This window comes from Aythya fuligula, chromosome 17 (genome assembly GCF_009819795.1).
Source record: "Aythya fuligula isolate bAytFul2 chromosome 17, bAytFul2.pri, whole genome shotgun sequence".
NCBI lineage: Eukaryota > Metazoa > Chordata > Aves > Anseriformes > Anatidae > Aythya > Aythya fuligula.
In genome coordinates this window covers 3,873,825-3,892,918 of record NC_045575.1, presented here as the reverse complement: position 1 = coordinate 3,892,918, position 19,094 = coordinate 3,873,825, and the positions used below count along the sequence as shown (strand labels likewise).

General features: G+C 55.9%; 1 protein-coding gene across 14 annotated transcripts in view; it reads left to right on the top strand.

Annotated features, from left to right (window-relative positions):
- The window catches only part of NCOR2 (nuclear receptor corepressor 2), a 222,326-nt gene that overhangs the window by 57,686 nt on the left and 145,546 nt on the right, over positions 1–19,094 (top strand). For all 14 annotated transcript variants that reach the window (XM_032198747.1, XM_032198746.1, XM_032198739.1 and 11 more), the window contains exons 2-3: positions 5,405–5,616; positions 18,424–18,551. In XM_032198747.1, the coding sequence (XP_032054638.1) occupies positions 5,512–5,616; positions 18,424–18,551 (233 nt within the window). In that variant the 5' untranslated portion in view covers positions 5,405–5,511. The remainder of the gene's footprint in view (positions 1–5,404; positions 5,617–18,423; positions 18,552–19,094) is intronic.

Genomic DNA, 19,094 nt, shown 5'->3' with positions numbered 1-19,094 from the left:
CTGCACCCCGTGGTCCCCCTGTCCCGGGGGGGCACCTCTCGGTGTGAACTCACCCGGAGTGTTTGGGGCTGGAGCTTTTGGCTGCGCTCCCATCAGAAAATGGGCTTGTTTTCAGCATTTTTTCCATCCCTGGGGTTTTACCAGGCGCTTCTGCTGGTTCCTCCTGATGTCCTGTGCTGGTTTTTGTACCTCTTTCTGGCTGCCTCTGTCCCATCTGTGCTCTGACACTTGACCATCACTCCTTTCCTTTCCCCTCCTCCTCCAGCCTCCTGCCTGATTTCCCTTTGCAGTCCCAGTGCCCGTGTGTGTGTGTGCTTTTTTTAAAAAAAATTCCTCTTAAGGCATTTCCATTTGTCTTCGCAGATCATCTTCAACAAAGGCCTCGCATGCTCTAATTTGTTTTCTATTTCCAGCCTACACTTAAAATAACTCCTTTGTTTCATGAATGGCCCGTGCCTGGATCCAAATCCCCCCCTTTTTTTTTTTCTGTGGGGTTTCTTTTCCACCCCCATGTTCCTTGTCAGTATCTTTAAGGGTCTGACGGGTCCCTTTTGGGCAGGCACTCAGCAGCAGCGTGCCGTGGGTGGCCGCGTGCCCGTGCACCAGCACTCACCACGGAAAAGGGAGCGAAGAGGTTTGGAGATGTAGTGCAGGAGCTCAGCGGTGCGCTTTTGCACTTGGGACCCCTCAAACAGACCATCGACTCTGGGACTGCCAAGCAGAAGGAGTTATGGCACGAGCTCAGGGCGTGCTTTGTGCTGCCAGAGCACGAGGCCCGTCCTGTGCCGCTGCTCGGAGCGGGGCCTGGCGAAATGAAGCCCTCCGACCTTGCCCCGCACGGCCGCGGTGCCAAGATTTGCTCGCGAACGCTGGCAGAGGTTATCTCGGGGCAGAGCTAAACGCGGGTCCTGCGCCCAAAATAGCTCGGAAAGATTGAAAAGCGGTAACACCAGTCCCAAATCCCGCTTTGCTGCTCCGGGCAGTGACAAGGGCAGGGTGGAGAAGTCGCCTTGCCTTGGGGCTCAGAAGCGGTGCCTCACGGAGCCACCGGTGCCACTGCAGCAAGGACAAGGCACGGCGGCACGACAGGCACAGCTCCCGAGCTGCTGCCATCCCCTCTGTGGCCGTAGGACCTTCTGTGCCTGCTCACAAGGGTAACATCCTGCTGTCATGGTGCTGTGATCCATCAGGTTGTGCTGAGCCCTTGCCTCCTGCTCTGCTCCTCCGAGGCAGACGCGGTGCTGGGAGATGGCACGGGGTGAAGGGCCCCGAGCCCTGCCGGGGAGAGCTCGGGGCGTGCCTGATCTTTCCTGTTGACCCTGTGCTGCTATTTTAATTTAAAACCTCTGTACCCCGCTGTGATTGAATGCTACTGTGGATTCCTGGGCTGCAGACAGTGACATTGTTTTCTTTGTTATTCTGAATAGAGCCCTAAATTTATGGCAGACGGCCGGCTTTCCTATTGAAAGGCCTTAATAGATACAGTACATACAAATATTTGTGGATAATGTCAGCTGTCTTCCAAGAAAATTTCATGCACATATTGATTAGACAAATCCATTATCGTTACATTGTGGTGCGCTTCTTAGGAATGTCCCTCAGCCCATTTTCATTACGTCTTAATTATTTTTCTGCTTCCACCAGCGCTCTAAAGAAAGCGGGGGCAGGTCTCCGGCTGCTTTTGAGCTCTGGTTTTGATCGGGGGCCGTAGGGCATGTGAATGCCATTACGGGCTGCGGGGCGGCTGCCGGCAATAAAGGGGCTTTTCTGCGGGGCCGCGCACACGTGCGGGCTGGGGCTTCGGGCATGGCTGGCTGGTCGGGCTCCTGGAGGCGAACGCTGTGGCTCGGTGTTAATTAAGCGTTATAAACGAAGGTCTCCTTGATTATTGTTTCGAAATGCAGGAGTTGACTGGAGGATGCATCTTTTTTGAGTGTGAAGAGGAAAATCGTCGCATATTCAGCGTCCGAGTAAAGAGGAGCTGATTGCTTTTCCCAAAACTTGCATCGTTTTGCAATTAAGCACTAACTTTCGTGCCAATACTTCTCAATTAAATGCACCCCGGTGAGCGCATCCCGGGCAGGGGATGCATGGCGGGGCAGTCCGGGCTGTTGCCTTTGATAAATCGTCTCCTCTCGTTGTCTTTCTGCTGTCATTTTGTGGGCTACCTTCTAACGTCTTCTGCGGACCATCGCGCTTTGTAGACCACAAGTTGAGTAACGTTACTCTGCACTTCAGAAACAGAATGGTCTGTTAATCTCATTTCAGCAGGTCTTTGCTTTTTTTTTTAGTGTTTATGTTGCAGCTGAGCAGCCTGTTCTCACTGAGAGCTTTACGAGTGCTGTAAGCGGGGATACAGCAGGCCTTTTGGAGTGCCGGGCGTGCCTTGGTCTCACCTCTCAGCCAGACGAAGCCCGGCAGGGTAATTAGGGCGGCTCACCCACGCTCCTACCCTGGCAGCAGCAAGCCAGGGACCCAGCTGGGAATCCTGCTGTCCTTTGGGATCACGGAGCACATCGCCGGGCTCGCTCTGACTTTGGAGAGCAACAAGTGCGTTGGGCGCTTTTAATTGTTAGCAAATCAGCTTTCTTGCAAAGGACTCGTGAATCTTTTGCTGCTTTTGCTGGGCATGGGCAGAATCCGTGTGTCGTGCTTTTGCTGGGGTCGGGGCTGTGCTGCTGGCATGCACAGCTCCACGGCCAAGTGCCAAGAGCCCCTGTCCCACGGCGAGGGGGTGTCGAAGGCTTCAGCAGCAGGGCAGGGTCCTGGGAGGCTCCCAGAGGGGAGGCAAGAAGCGGGTTCAGGAGCCCCTGCAGGTTCTCGCCTCATCTGCAGCTCTGTGCTGTCGTCCTGGGGCTGGATTTGCCAGTAACCTCCCGCTTTCTCCTGTTTCTAATCAGGCTGTAAATCTCCTCGTACCTAGCACCGTAATGGCTAACGCAGGTCTGTGGATAAAACGTGCTCTGATCAGGGCTCCGACCAGGGGGGAAGAAATACTTTTCCTGTGAGACAATGTCTGTTCCTCATCAAGATCAGTTGAGAAAAGTAGTAACCAAACAGCCCGGCCTTAAAGATTTAAGGAGCCTGGCTGCGCTATTTCTGTTTCGTTTCCCATTAATCTGCCCCTATTGTTTGCATTCCTCTCTTACAAACAATTAATTCACGGGGACCGGCTGCTGGGGCTGGCTCCCCTCGAGGACCCGTCCTCCTGCAGCCGGGGAGCTGCCGCTCTTTGGTGCTCCCCGAGCTGGCCTGCCAGGAGCTGATGAGCGTAAAGATGGCACCGAGGGGGAAAATGGCATTTTTCCCCCCACATCTCCACCCCTTAGAAACTGCGGTCTCCGATATCTGAGCTCGGTCACTTCCCTGTGCAGCGCGGTGCCCGTGGATCTGCTGGCACGGTCACCGCTCACCGCCGCACCGAGAAGTTTGGGGAATGTCTGGAGGGCTTTGATTCTGCTCGCCGCCTGCACAAAGAGAAGCAAAAAAGCCTTTAAACTCTTCTGAAGCGTGACAGTGTGTCTTGGCAGTTGGCGCTGCGTCTTAAAGCTGAACTTGTGATCTGAAGAGGGCTGTTTTGTTTGGTTTTGTTTTTTTAACAAAAAAGAGAAAAAGCCATCGCGTTTCTTCCCCTGCAGACAGCTGCCGTGGTGTGCTCCAGTCCTCCTGGTGAGCTCTGAGTGGGGCGCTTGGCTCGGTGCAACCTGCCAAGGGCTCCGGGACCCCTCACCTTGGAGCATGTGTACGGACCTGTGTGCAAATTAACCCCCAGGTGGCTGCGAGCAAGGATGCCCGAGCTCAGATCTGTTGTTGGGAAAGTACCTGAAACTTGTGCAGATCCCAGCTGGCTTTCGGTGCTCTCGAGCGCTGCGCATGCTTCCTTGGCAGCTGCAGGGAGGTTTGGGGCCGGCGATTTGGGGACACAGCTTGGCCCTGTGGCCACGTTTGCAAGCCCCGGGAGCGTGGTGGCCACGGAGGTGAGCGAAGCAGGTGCCTGACCGCCTGCCCGGCGGGGTTGTGGCTCACATCACATCCCGTCAGGATGCACAAGGGGAAGCAGGGCACTCAGAGTGGAAGTGGAAACGTGTCCCCACCGCCTGCTGGGTGTCTCTGAATTCCCCCACGTGCTCAGGGGCTTTCCTGAACCCTGCAAGGCAGCCGTCCTGTTCCCCATCAGGGGCAAACCTCAATAGCCCACATCGAGATCATCCACGCTTCTGCCATCCTTAGGCCTTAATGGGAATAATTTGATTTTTATTTTTTTTCGTATAACTTGAGCCCTCTGTAAGGGGGATTCCTTTGCTCGCTGGGCCCTGCTGGGGCCGTTGGTTTGGTTTGATTTTGTGTCTGGCTGCCGAGCCGAGCGTGGATGCAGGCGCAGCAGCGAGGCGGCCCCGTGCCTGCTCGTCGCAGATAGCGAGTGGTTTATCAGCACGGGCTGATCTGTGGTCTCACAGGGGGGAGAAAAAAAAAAAAAAAGGCTTCCTCTTCTTTTCTTTTCCCACCCCTTTTTGGTTTTTGTACATGCCAACTGCTGGTTCAGTTGAAATTGCGTTGGCTCGGCCTCGCTGCGCGCCCCGGAGAGTGGCGGGGAGAGGCCAGCGGGTAGCTCGCAGCGCCCCAAGCTTTTTCTGCTGCTCCGTGTGTGCTGATGAAAGAGTTTGATACCGCTGCGGAGCTTGCACAAATCTGTACTTAATAAGCACCTCCGCTGGGGAGGAGGCGGCGTGCGCGGCTCTGCCTGAGATGGAGGAGGAGGGAGCGGTGCCGCAGCTCTCCCCGCGCGGGTCCGTGGTGGCAGCATCCTCCAAATCCAGGCAGCCGTGGGAATTTACGCTGTGTGTAATTAACCATTAACAGGAGAATAATCGTTAGTGCCTCCCGAACTGGCAGCACGTAGACGTTTGTTGCTTTTTAGTTGGAATCCTGACCGAGTGGAGGCCTGAGACCCTCTCCAAAGGCGCCACTCGCAGTGTCTGTAACAATCAGCAACTCGTAAACCTCTCCTGGGGGCGAGGGGCGTCCTCCCACTCTGCTGGTTTTCCTGACTGCGTTACAGCTGCGAGAGGGATTGCGACACACGATCAACCATTGAACATGTGGGCGACGTGTTTGTGAAAATACCTCCTGGGCCACGCCGTCTTCTGTGGCACTTGATCCTAATCGGCAAGGCTGATTCAATACTCGGGTGGCTCTGGAGGTGACACAGGGTGGCCCCGGGGGCTGCGAGGGCTGCTGGGCAGTCTGGTGCCCAGTTACCTGCTGGGACATCAGGCTTGGCTCGCTGGTGGAGAACCACGAGCAGTCAGGTCCTGGGGATCACCCGAGGCTCAGTGTTCAGCTGTTTTACAGGACTGTGGTCGACTTGAGTTCTAATCTGCTGCTTCCCTCTTTTTGCTCGCAGTTGTTGCGTGACGTGGAAGGCGCGCTCACGATGAAGAGGAGCTCCCGGCTCTCCTAATCCTCCGTCGGCGATTTGGAAGCAGCGAAGGCCGCGTCTGCTCTTTCGACATGTCTGGATCTACCCAGCCGGTGACACAGAACTGGCGTGCCGCCGAGCCGCGCTACCCCCCGCATGCCATGTCCTACCCGGTGCAGATCGCACGGCCGCACGCGGTAAGCAGGGCGCCTTCCTTCACCTCCTGCGGGGCAGGGGCTGTCCCCAGCCACGGGGCAGTGCTGCAGCTGCTCAGGCTCTGCTGGGGCTGGTGCAGAGAAATCAGGCTGCTTCTGCCTCCGTGATACGGGATTTCATCCTTCCTCTCTCATGCGATCCTCTTCCTTTCCTCTGCACGGCGCTTGCAGCTTTTCTCCTCCCAGCCCTCGCTGTGATGGGCTCTGGCTCATCACCTCCGAGTGCTGGAGACCAGTTATCCACCCAGGGAGCGCACTGGGGTGGTGCTGCAGCACTGGTGAGCACTGGGGGGAGAGGGGATGCGTGGATCGCTGCCCACCCGGAGCTGGAGCACGCTGACTTTGGCCTTTTTCAGCGTGACCTTTGTCGCCCTGCACCACGAGGGGAGCAGCATCCTCTCCTGGGTGTGGGCTCATCGCTCCCCAGCACGCCTGTCCTTGGCCCTCAGGTCCCCACGATCTTTTCCATCTTATCTTTCCCCCTATTTTTCCCTCCCTCCCCTTTGACCTGTGCTCTCGTCTCCCCGTGGATCAAGCCGTAAGCTGAGCCAAGCGCTGGCTGTGCTTTACTGAAGACACTGAAGCTCTCATGGGTTAATTCACCCAGATCCGGCCTTTCCCTTCTGTGCCCTGTCACTCACGTCTGTGCTTGCTCATCCTGGATGTTTGAATGCTTTAGGCTTAAGCCCTTAATGGAAAAAAACTCTCCTTAGTGGAACAGCTTTAGTCAGCTCAGGCTGCTTAAATGAATCTTATTAGGTGCTGGAGTGCGGCGCGCGCTTGTCAGGCTGCTCTCTGGAGCCAGCTCGGTGGCGAGCTGCAGCCGGGAGGGCGCTCAGTGAGCGAGGTGACCTCGTCTCGGGGTTACCTGTCTGATGGTGAAGGCTGCTGAACTGTAAAGCTCCTGCTGTGCCGAATTCAAGGTTTGACTTGAAAGGCTGGCAGTCCGAGGGATGTCAGCGAAGGGGTGAAATTCCCCTGTCTGCCCTCTTTGGGCTTCAGCAGAGCAGCGCGGAGAGCAGAGCCGGAGTTCGGAAAGGCTTTGAAATAGAAATGTAAGGAGGGTGCAAGGCGAGCTCTTGGCTGCATTAACTGGCTCATCTAGCTTGCTTGGGGTCTGCGTGCTTCTGCACAAAGAAGCTTTTCATCCAGGGTATGAGACAGGCTGACCTGGTTTGATCCAGCGGAGATTTGCTTCCATCAGTGTGAGCGTGTTTATTTGGGAGGTGGGATGGGAACGAGAGCGTTTGTCTGAACAAGAAAATCCCAGTTCTCTTTTTATCAGGAGCAGAATGTGCCCAGGTGAGCAAGATCTGCTGTTGTGGCAGAGCCAATTTAAAGACAAATCCCAAAGCCTGAAGACCCAGGGAGGAGAGGGATTTTTGGGAGAGCACAAGCGGCTCCTCGCCTTGGGGTTGAGCCCTCGTCTCCTGCCAACACACACTGCTCCCCTTCGTGTCGCAACAGCGGGACGACCCAAATGGGGCAGCTGTTTGCAAGTCAGAGCTCTGGGTTTCTCCAACCTGTCCTGCTGCCTGGCTGGAGTGAATGCCGGTTTTATTCTGTCCTATTAATGTTGGAAGGCGGTGCTGGCGTTTGCTCCTAGAAGCTATTTTTACAGCCGGGCGCAATCTTCCACAGTTACGCGATACCTTTCGGGTGTCTGCGGGCAGGGGAGGTTGAGGTTTTGGGATGGACGGCCAGGAGGATGCTGTCGCCTGCTCGGGGGAAGCGTGCCAGCCCCGGGGGATCGAGCACACCTTGCTTCTGCTCGAGAGAGTGGAAGGTGCTCCTCGGGCTCCTGTCCCCGTGCTGTCTGCCCTCACCCTCAGCCTCTCACCCCCGTGAGCATCTCACCTGGTAGTGCTGGGGCTGGTCCCTGCTGGGGTTGGTCGGGAGAGGAGAGCCCAGTTGCTTTGAAGTCTCTGCGCTGCTTAATATTAAAAAAAAAAAAAGTCCGTGGTATTTGCTCGCATGTCTTGGCCAGGTCAGTCCTGTCATGGGGTGTGTTTGCACAGTGAGAGCTTGTTTGGAAGAGAGCGAGGGAAGCCAAAACCAACCCAACGCTAGCGTGCCTTGCATCTAATTAGCTCTTGGTTCTGGTTTGCTGCATCCCACGACAGCCTTTCATGAGAACCGGGAATTTGTCAGCCCCGGGATCCTTCCCCTGGCTGGGGAAACTCCCTGGGTCACCTCCTCCTGGGCACGTGCGTGGGGCTGAGCACAGCAGGGCCGCAAATGCCATTATAACACAAATAAATAATTACAGCCCAACTGTGACGGTCGCACCCAGGGAGATGCGGTGCGGCAGGAATCCTGAGCTCCGAAATGAGCCGTGACATTATTTTAGGCTTGGAGACACTTTATGAAAAGTGATTTAAAGGATTGCAGCTGTTCGATTTCACAGATGATGCAAGCGAAGAGTGGGCGTTGTGGAGGGGCAGCGGAAAGCAGGCTGGGCATTTTTCTTCTCCCATCGTACAAAACCTGGGGGGCGGGGAGGAAAAATGTGTTTGAAATGAGCAAACAGAAATGTGCCGCGTACAGATGGGCGGCATCTCCCGGCAGCCAGGTCCAGGAGTTGCTGCTGTGTTCGTCGCTGATGGAGAAGATCCAGCAGCGGTTGAGCAAGGAGTTTGCTGCCTGCTTTCGCTCCTCGCTGCCAGCTCTGGGGTTGGGCTGCGGGCCCGTGGGGCCGGATCCAGCCCGAGCTCTGCGGGGTGATGCAGCGAGCTCTCGTCTGCAGGGTGGGTTGGTGCCCACCTGTAGCGGGGCGTCCTGCTCCTCGCTGACGGGCACCGGGTGCCAGCAGCTGTCAGGGAGGCAGACGTGAATTTGCTGTGCTGCCTTACAGTGACCGCAGGTTTCATTCCATCTTATTAGAAAAATTACTCAAAAAAAGACTGACGAATGTGCGTGCTTTTAAAGGTAAGAAGGAAGCTTGGTCAAAAGGTTCTGGTTTAGTTGGACTCCTTAATTTTACTTTTTTTTTTTTTTAAAAAAAAACAAAACAAAACACTAGGGTGGGTGGGTTTTTATTTATTTTTTTTCTGAAGAGGTTACGTGGTTCTTGGCCAAACTGCAGGGGAAATGTTTTTGTTTTCCATGTTAATTAGCTGTGATATTGGGGTGTTGAGCTGGTTTCTGTCACACTCAGCTGGGGAACAGCAGAATTGTTTGAATGCCCCACGACCTTCGGCTGGAGGTGCACAAACACACGACTTACACTCTTAACCTTCTGATGTGTCCGAAGTTCATGCTCTCAAAGGAAACCTTGGCACGAAGGATATTCGTTTTCAGGCAACCTGCAGGTATTTTCTGTAAACAGATCCATGTCCCACGTGTACAGCACACGGCCCCTTTTCCTCCAAAGCCTCTTGGTGATGGATGTCCCCCGGGGGCAGAAGGGTTCCCTGCTCTTCCTCCCCGGGTGTCCAGCCTCTTGCAGTGCCCCGGTGGTTGTTCTGCTGGTGGTGCCCTGATGTTTTGTGGTCCCATTCCCTTCACGATGCTTCAGCAAGGTGGAAACGTGAGCTTTCCTCTTCCTTAACCCCGTGCTCCAGCTTTCAAGGACTTCATGCTTCTTGCTATGCCACCTCTGCTGTATGGGAACAGCCCTGTGAGCCTCTGTAGTTCCTGCATTAAAACTTTGTTTGCAAAACACTTGTGCAGCAGCCTCCCCGGCCGATTGTTTGGTTTTTGGCCAGCGATAACTTCTGCCCTGTGTGCCTGAACCAGCAAAGAGCTCGGTGCAAACCGGTGTGGTGATGTGCTGTCCTGGCCAAGCGGTGGCCTGGGGGCAGCCTGTGCCTTCCCTGCCCAAACAACTCCTGGCAGCTGGAGTAGAGCAGCTTCTAAGCGAATGTCTTGTCGTGGAAGGAGCTGCAAGTTCCTGAGGTGGCAGGAGCTGGCTCGTCTTCGCAGGGAAATGATCAGTGGCAACGTGACATCAGGTAAGCCCGGAGAGAGGCAGCGTGCTTGGCATTACAAGCACAAGGCGCCCTTGCTGCAGTGTTGTTTTTCTCGGAGTGGTTATTCACTCCTTTATCTACTGGAAGCAAAATGCCAGTCTGTGTCAGCGCTCCCGGAGCTTGCAGAACGGAAGAGTTCACAGTGCCAAATGCTAAAATCCCCCGGGCTGCAAGGAGCCTTCTCCAACCACCTCCAAGAGCGGATAAGAAAGGCTCCTGCTACCGGCTGCGGAGCTGAGCAGGGGCCGATTCCTGCCTCTGTCTGCCAGCCCGCAGCTAATGGCCGAAGGAGGGCAAAAACCTACCTTGGAAATCCCCCCTCCCATCAGCTCCGTCACGAGAGCTCAGGACCATCTCTCCTGCACTGCCCTGAGATTTGCTCCGAAGTACCTCACGAGATCGGAGCAGCTTGAGCAGCGGTTTTAGGAAAATTGGCTTTGTGCTCCGGGATCGAGAGAGCTGGAAGGGAAGGAACAGAACACCTAATTCCCTGCCCTGGGGTCTCTCTTGCAGTGCCAGGAACAAGGAGCTGGCTTACGGGAGCTGCTGTGAGCAGGGCTCGTTTTCCCCAGCACACAGCACTTAGCCAAAACAGCTCTTTTTCTTCCAGCTATTGCAAATGTCTGTGGCTGCTCCCTAATCTGCTTTTTGGGCATGGCTTGATGTAGAGGGTACTCCTTTTGCTTTTGATTGATCTCGAGGTTGTAAATCCGCAGGGAAGGAAAAAAAACCTGTGCTGCCTGTGCGGTTTGGCATCGGTAGAGACCCACTAATGCCCCTTTTGGAGACGTGCAGCGGTTTTCTGTGCTGCCAGCCTGCCTCTGGCTGTGTTGCTCCACCAGCCTCTGCAGCCAGCAGGGTGGAAACGCCTCCTGCAGGGTTTGGGGCTGCTTCTGGTTGGCACTGTTGGCACATTTATTGAAACCAGCGAGCAGGTCGGGTCCCTTGACCTGAAGAACTTGCTGCGGGGGCAGAAGGAAGCGCAGCTGAGGGCTGAACGGGGGACGTGGACAGGCAGCAGGGTCCTGCACAGCCCCCCAGGTAGGTGATGATGGGTGTTATGTGTGGTGGGAGATGCTGGGGGGCTTCCTGCACAAGGGCTGTGCTGACGAGCAGGACGACCTGGTGTTTGTAAGGGGGAAGTTTTGGGTTGTGGTGTGAAAAGGGTTGCTCATCCCACAGGAACGTTGATGACCCCGACCATCTCCTGGAAGCAGAGCGTGCATGAGGGATGGAGGAAGGGCAGGTGGGACGCTCGTGGCTCGACGGTGTTGTCCCAGTGGGGACAAAAGAAGGGACCAAAAGTCTCGTGATGGAGAGAAATCCACGTGCAGCCCTGCAACAACCATGCTGCTGTTCTGCGTGCACCTCTGGCAGTCAGGGGTCCAGGAAGGCAGCGTCGCCGAGAACTGCCCCTGCCACGCCGCGACCTCTTGTCCATGGATGGCACACACAGGACATCAAAACAGCACTGACAGCCCTGGCTCGCTGGAGAGGGAGGGGGAGAAGGCGTCAGGACGGGTGCGTTACTGTGCAGCTGCTGCAGGCGCTAATGGTGCTGGCAACAGCCGCGGCCCCAGCGCGGGGATGGCAGCAGAAATCGATGCCTTCCAAGAAGAGGCCACGCGCAGTGTGGTCACCTCCTAAAACAAAAGGCCAACTCAGCAGCGTCTGCGAGATGGATGGCAGCGAGGCCGTGTCGGAACAATGAGGGCGTTTGTCTTCTCGGCACATGTTGCATCCCCGTAGGCAAGATAAAAATGCACGTATTCAGGCAGGTTTTTATTGCTGACCTTATCTCCAGCAGGAGAGCTGATCGTGGAGGAGCTGTTTGTTTTTGTTTTTGTTTTTTTTTTGGTTTTTGACTCTGCAGCGAGCTCCTCCCAGCGTTTTGGGGAGGATGTGGGGCAGACAGCAGCGTGCTCGGGGCCAGCCTGCTTTGATCAATAACCACCTCCTCTGCGCTTCAGCGGTGACGATCTGCAGAGGTTTCCTCTTGCTCCCGGAGTCGACGGCTCTCTGCTGTGCTGGGGCAGCAGCGGGCGCTCTGCCACCGTGCTGGTGCCTCCCAGACCTTCCCCCTTCCTCCTACCTGAATTGGATTTGGGCAAAAAAAAAAAATTGTTTTCTCCAGGCAGCGGCTAAAAAGTGCATTTCTCGGTCTGATGAGCAGCTGCTGCCAGCGCCAAGGGGTATCCAGGCACCAGAGAGCTTTTCCTTTTATTGCTAAAATAGGTCACACTTGCTGCTGGCAGAAAGAGATTTAAAGCGACTTCTGTTTTTCAGAGTACAAAGCGGGGGGTGAGGGACATCTCCTGCACCTCGGGGACCCCCCGTTTCGGGCTGGTCTGCTCGGTGGCACTGACGGTGAGCCCAGCTCCTGCTCAGCCAGGGTTAGGTAAAGCATCCTGAGCAGCATCTTAGTGCAGGTGGTAGCTGCTGGATGGTCTCAGGGCCTCGCAGGTTTCCCGTTTGGGTTCGCCGCTCGGTGCTGGCGCTGTGTTTGTGGGTGTGGGAAGCTCGGCTCAGCCTGCTCGACCTGCTGCGTGCTGGGTCGGGTGCTCGAGCCCCAAATGCCACGTTTGACCTCTCGGTCTGGCGTGTCACCTCTGGCCGGCCTGGTTGTCTGGGGAGTAGCTCAGGGTGTCAGAGGGTGTCGTTTGATGTGGGGAAGCGAGCTCTGCTGGGAGGCGAGCAGGGCACGCCGGGGCAGTGGCCAGAAAGTGCCCGGCTCTGCTGGCCCCATGGCCCGGGGGGACACCAGCCCCTCCAGTGGGTTCCCCATGGGTCAGAGGCGTCCCCAGGACAGCACGCGTACAGCTCATGAGGCCTCATTATCTAAAAATCAATCAGGGGACACTTCACAAACAGAGGAACAAACAGCAGTGCGTTGTTTTTTTGGCTCCCCCTTCACACGGCACCACCATCGCCGGCCTCATTCCTGCCCAGCCCCAGCAGGTGGCTGCGAGGTGGCGGCTCCTTGCAGCGCAACGCCGGGCAGGCTGGCGCCGAGCAGCCCCTGAGATGGTGCTCGGAGCCCTTGGCTTCGGATTCGCGGCCCTGGAGGCTCTCCTGCCTTCGGGGAGGGGGAGCCCAGGGGCCGGGACGAGGGCGCTGTGTGCCGGGAGCCCCGTGCCGCGGCCCCGGGAGCTGCCGCCGCCTCCGCGGCGCGGCGGAAGCCGTGATTAGAGGCGGCTGCTCCAGCGAGTGCCACCCTGCGCGCGGAGCCGGCTCAGCTGGCGGATGTGGTGAGTGACCCCGGGACCGCTCCTACTGGGTGTCGGTGCAAAACAAGAAGAGCGGTGGTTTGAAGCGGAGCCGTCTTTTTATTTTCGCACTGAAACTCGGAGGGGAGCTCCTGGTTGCTTTCGCAGCTGGAGACGCGGTAAGCGGCCGGGGAAGGGAGGTGATGCTTTCAGGCAGCTCGAGCTCTGTCGCAGGTGCTCGCCTGGCTGCGCTCGACATCTCCGCGGGCTCGTTCCTGAGCTGCTTCCCCAGGGAACCCAAAGCGCTGGGTATTTGTACTTTGTTTTTCTGCTGGTGGGAGGAAGAGAGGAGGAGCGGTTCAGTTTTGTTGTTGCGAGACCGGCTCTTCCTTTCCTCCAGCCTCCTTTCTCTGGGGTCTCGCGTTCAGGGGCTGATTCGTGGTCGGACGCTGCTGGCCGATGCCCCGTCCGTGTGGCTGTGCTCTTTGTGCTGCGGGTCAGAGCCCGGGGCGCTTTCAGCGTGGCTCTGAAACCTCCTTCTCCTCCTCTAGCTGGAGGTCAGGCAGCTGCGAGCAGGGGGAAGAAGCGAGGCACGCCAGCAAGTGCACACGGTCAAAACAGAAAGCGAGAGGCGGCAGCGAGGCTGTGCGGCTGCGTGCAGTCGTTGGTGTGGTACGTGGGTTATCCCGAGGTCAGAGGACACGCAGGATTTTGCTGGAGAGCTTACGGTAGGTGAGGCAGCAGACCGAAAGCTTCTGAAGAAGAGTTTAAAGATAAGAAAAAGCTTTTCTTTCTTCCTTTTCTCCCATGGGGTTGTCTGTGTTTTTGTGCCACTGAAGGCTTTTCTGTAACGGCGCATTCAGTCTGCTGGCTTCAGACAGTTTGATTATTGTATCTAAATGAGCCTGATAGACTCGGGTTATTTAGGGTCACAGGAATTACCAGGAAGGGGAGGGAGACGGCGCTCTCGGTGCTGCAGAATTGAGTAATAACACAAAAAGACCTTGAGACTGAGCGCTTTCATCAGCTCCCCCTCCCAGCACCTCCAGGCAGGGGAAGTGCAAGCGCCTCCCGCCTCCCTCGCTGGCAGCGAAGGACAGCTTGCTGGAAGGCTGACGGTGCCAGAGCACCTTTTCAGTCTGCTGCATGAAGAAGTGTATTTTAATGAGGCTGCTTTTGGCTTGTTAGCATTTTATTTATCTAAACGCTGGCCATGCGCTGCACTGCACCGTGGCGGTGATTTATGGTGCTGTAGGCACTCTGGGTCTGCCCGTTTCGGGAGATGCTGTTATTGCTGGCTCGGCCCTGCCGGCCCTTTTTTGTGTTGTGGGGCCAGGAGGAGCTCAAGGGGGTCTGCTGGGGAGTGAACCCAGCCCCTGCAGAGAGGCCAGGGGCTCGCAGCAGCCTCTTGGCCTGAAGTCTGCCTGAGGCTGCTTGGGGCCGCAGCCTGGCTGCTAAATCACCGTGCAGGGTACGCGGCGGGCACCCAAAACCTGAGGTCCTGCAACTCTGCTGGCAGTGACAGCTGTCTGCCTGCGTCCCCTGCCCCCTTAGCGGGTTTGGTGTCCTGGTGGAGAAGGGCTGCCCCTCCTGGGGGGTCTCTGGCAGCTCTAGGGCAGTGCAGCGGGGCACCGAGCCCTGGAGAGCTCGCTCCTGGATTTCACCGAGGTGACTTGTTCCAGCGCTACCGCAGGTGCACAGCTTGAAAGTGGATAACGGAGATTTTCCTTGTCATTTTCTAATTTTACTTAGCTGGCTTCGCCCTAAGCTTTGGAGATGCGGCTTGCTGGTTTTGAAGTGTCTGTTCCTTGCACACGAGATTGATGGCCTGGGCCGGGGCAGCGATCCAGCATGGCGTAATAGCAGGTGGCTCGTGAAGGACGAAGAGAGCAGCGTGTTTCTGGGCTGGAAGACAGAGACAGCTCGGCCTCTTCGCTGCGCCTGGATGTCTAGCTGCTCCCAGGCACACAGGGGTCCAGCCTTTTTCTCCTGGCTGGGTGCTGTCCACAGTTTTCAGCCTGCCCCCTGGCAGGGTGCTGCTGCCCCTGGGTCCCCACGCCTGTACCTAAGGACAGCTTCATCCCCCCCATGCTCTGTTGTAGAGGCATTTTGGGGGGACATTGCTTAAAAAGCTGACCCCATGGGGTGCTGTACAGACTGGTTTCCACCTCTGTGGGTCAGGATGGCTGCCCCTGGGCTGTGCCAAATGCCAGCCGTGTTCTGGTGGCGTGGGGCAGGAGCGTAATCCCCAGCCTGGGAGCTCAGCCTTGGCATCGCCTTGCACGTTCTCGATCCGTCTGCGGCTCCAGACAGTACAGTCATGGTAGAGAGGAAACTCTGGCCGGTTTGTTTATCCTCTGCCTACGTCGTTGGAGCTGACAGAGTTCCTTTCACCCAGGGTTATATTTTTGGGTAGCTGCTGTTTTATCAGGAGAGTGATAAGGTCTCGAATTTGAAACTTCCCAAGTGACTTTGGTTGTTTTGCTTTGGTTTTGTTTTGGAAACATTCTCCCTCTTCTGGGACAGTAAAGAAACAGAACTTCTATCAACACAAATGGAAAAGGTGCTTGCTTCGACCTTTTGCTCATCGTCTCCTTCTCTTTGCATCTCTTCCTGCCTTTGGGAAACCCCCCTCCTGCTCCGCAGAGCTGTTGATGTGTCAGTGTACCTGGCATTCCACTCTCTTTCTCTTTTCTTAATTTCTATTCCATGATGTTTACTTATGAGATTCAGTAAAACGTCCACAGGTCACAAAGTACCTCTGTGTGGGAGCACCTGAACCAGAAGGAGCCACAGGAAGGAACAAAGGGAAGGAACAAAGTCCCACCAGGAGGCAGTGGACAAAGGGGTATTGAGGGCCATGGAGAAAGTGCTCTGACCCCTCAGTGGATCTGGGGGAGTGGGAGGAGGCTTTGCAGGGGGCAAGAAGAGATGCAAAGAGACGAGGAGGGAGAACACGTGCAAAAAGTGTGAATGAGCAAGACCCAGCAAAGCAACGGACAGAAGAGGAGCAATGTGCAGCTTGGGGCTGCGGAGTTGTGAGTTGCCGAAGTTCAGTTGTCCTTGAGCAGGTGCCAAAACGGCCCTAGAAACTGTGGGTCCGGCTGTGGGGTGAATAACATCGTGCTGTGGTGTCAGGGTGATTCACTGCTGGACCCTGCTGCCTCACTCCTGTCCGTGCATGGAGGACGCGGCATCGCTGGCGGCAGGGTGGCTCCTGATGTCTGCCTTCAAAACGCGGCTGAACAGCGTCAAGGTCTCCTCGGGAGGCAGCTCGTAAACCTTCCCGGCACTCGCGGCTGAAAAACACAGCCGTAGCTCACAGTGCAATTTACTGTAGTAACTTTCGGAGCAATTAATCCACCTACGCTGTGCCAGGTCTCCCACGGTTCCTCTGACAGTTCGTCACGGGGCACAGGAGTTTGTCAGGTTTAATCCCCCCTCGGTAGCTTTTCGTGTTACGTTTTTTTTTTCTCGTAAAATCGAGCGCCGATGGGAGAAGTGGAGCTGAGCGGGGAGCATCGGGGGACGCCTGGAAGAGCAGAATTGGTGCCCTTGGTGCTGGTGCCAGCGCGCTGTGCCCGTGGTCCCGGCCCCGTGGTGGATCGAGCCTCTGGGCCGCACGAAATCCTCTCCTGGAAGAGGGCAGAGGAGGAGAAGGCGAAGAGTGTGGGCACAGGGAAAGGAAAAACAGATGGTTCTCGGGACACTCGAGCCTTTTCTTTTCTTTTTTTTTTTTTTCTTTTTCTTTCTCAAGGGCACAGCCTCCCAGACGGGTAATTCTCGTTTGTACGCCCACAGCAGGTGCCTGGCCTGCTCGCGGGCCCGCTGGCGCGCCTTCCCAGACGGCGCGTGGTGGTTTTGTGTGCAGACGTCAGGAGCTGCACCGCTGGCTTTCCGCGTTTTGTTTTAACGCTGGGATGAGTGTGAGCGGAGGGGAGCTTGCTGTATGTGGGCAGCAACTCTCCTTCGGCCGGGACGTGGAAATCCAAGTGCTCGAAGTGCTCCTGCCTGTCGGGTGTCGGAGTTTCTCCCGGCTGTGGCTGTGTTTTGGTCCTAGGACCTCATGTACGGGGACTGCAGAGCTAAGAAAAGCAGCATGGCAGGGTAGCTCCCTCTGTAGTACCCGGATTCATGGCAGAAGCCAAAAATCCCTGATCAGATGAGCCGGGGGTGTCCTGCTCCTCATGCCGTGAGGCCTCCCTTGCTCCGCAGCCTGGGGCCGCCTGGGGCCTTGTTTCCTGGCCTCTCCTCAGGTCGGTCAGGGCAGCGCCACCACAGCATTGCTTCTGATGCTGGGGAAAGATAAACCTGCCTCCCAAAATACCCTGCTATGCCTTTCGGACACACACCGCCCCCCTTCCTCCTCCATTTCATCTTTGACCTTCTTGGCCTTTGCGTGAGCGAGGCTGAACTTGGGGCCGGGGCTGCGGTTCTCTTGGCTCCCCGTTAGGAGTGCTTAGCGTTTTTATTTTGCTTCCTGGCTTTCCAGAAAGCTGCTGGGCAAACACGTAGTTTTATCCTGCGTTGGCCAAAGCTGCTGGGCCTTGATTGGAGCTGGAGGGGAGCCTGGCATCCAGTGCTGGGTGCTGCATTCACGTACACCTCGGGCAGGGCTCTGGAGGTGCCGCCTGGTGCACTGCAGGCTCCAAACCTTCCTCTCCCTGCCACTCAGCCTCGCTGGGGCTCGTCCCTGCTGTGCTGGCGTTTATCAGTCTTCATTACATCTGATCAAATAACGTCTGCTGCAGCTGTTCAGCCTGAGAGGTTTTTCCCCTCCCAACTGCAAGTACTCGGTGTTTTATTTGTTGGGTGGTTTTTTGTTTTGTTTTGTTGCTGACCCTGGTGTTGCTCTCTCTTTTCGAGGCAGTTGGAGCTGCTTTTTCTTTTTTTTTTTTTTTGGTGTCATTTTGGGTGAGGACTGTTCGAAATAGACTCCCAGGTGGGATTGGTTCTAATGTAAATATGTGTCAGTGTTGCCACGGATATTCTGTTGCAGGGCTTTCTATGCCATTGCTGAAGGTCTTAGTTAATTAGATGATTACTCTTCTTTTCTGGTCAAGTATCTATCTGCAAATAAAAAATAGCAATTGAAACGTAGCTGCTGAAATGCTGTTGCTGGAAGCAGTCTGTGGCACAGAGCAGGAGGGCTTCTTATTTAATTAAAGTCAGGAACATACTGTACGGTACTCTCCAAGGGTCAAGGAACAAAAGGGACGTGCACATAATAAGTAGCGAACTATCCTTTCAAACCCCTTTAGCTCAGCCCAGGGGGAGCTGTGTTTAAAGGGACCTATTGAGATAACATTTGTGCTTCTTCCTCTTTTTTTTTTTTTCTTTTTTTTTTTCCTTTTTCCCCATATGGCTGTGTGGAAGCTGAAGGTATCCTGCGACTTCTCACTTTATCCTTACCTGTTCTTAGTCTTGGGTTTGAAGCCATCATCAGAGCTGCTGGGGGTGCCAGAAGTGCCGGCGTGCCTGCTCCGGGGCTGGGGCTGAGCTCCTGCCTGGGGGCTGTAGGGCATTGGCACGGCTCCTTCCGAGCATTTGGGGTTCACAGCTTTCCTGAAAGTTGCCCTTGTCCTAACGAGCTGTTGTGTTTGTTCCTGCAGGATGTCGCGCTCTTAGAGTACCAGCATCATTCCAGGGATTACGCTTCCCACCTCCCGCCGGGGTCTATCATGCAGCCGCAGCGGAGGAGGCCGTCCCTGCTCTCCGAGTTCCAGCCGGGCAATGAAAGGTACCGGGGGCTGCTCTGGGGCCATGGGGCACAGCGACCGTGTCAGCAGGGTGCACACAGACCTGGGCAACTTAAACTTATTACCTGGTTACTTACTGGTACTGACTGCACGCAGGTGCTGCGCCTCTCTTAGCTAATGCAAGTGGCTCCTTTGCCTTCTGGCTTCTCCCCTTGCACTGTCATACGTTTTAAAGACATCTTAAAAAAAAAAAACCCTCCCCACCACACACACACACACCATCTGTGAAGCTGCACATCGCTGTGTAGCTACAGCGTGCTGCGTTAGCTCTCTCCAGCAGAGAAAATGTGCCGTTGGTTTTGGTGTGTGGCTCCCCGGGCTGAAGGGAGGGATGAGAATAGCTCGTTGCCATTATGCACCTCCGCTTCCTCTTCTGTTGCTCTTCCTCCCCGTTTTCGTTTGGTTTTGTTTCTCTTTCTGTATTCCCCTCGCCACTTTCTCTGAGGTGCTGCTTTCCCTGCCCGATGCCCTTGCGGCTCTCCCCGTGTCGCTGATCGCTTTCGTCGCCTCCTGCGTCAGGCTCT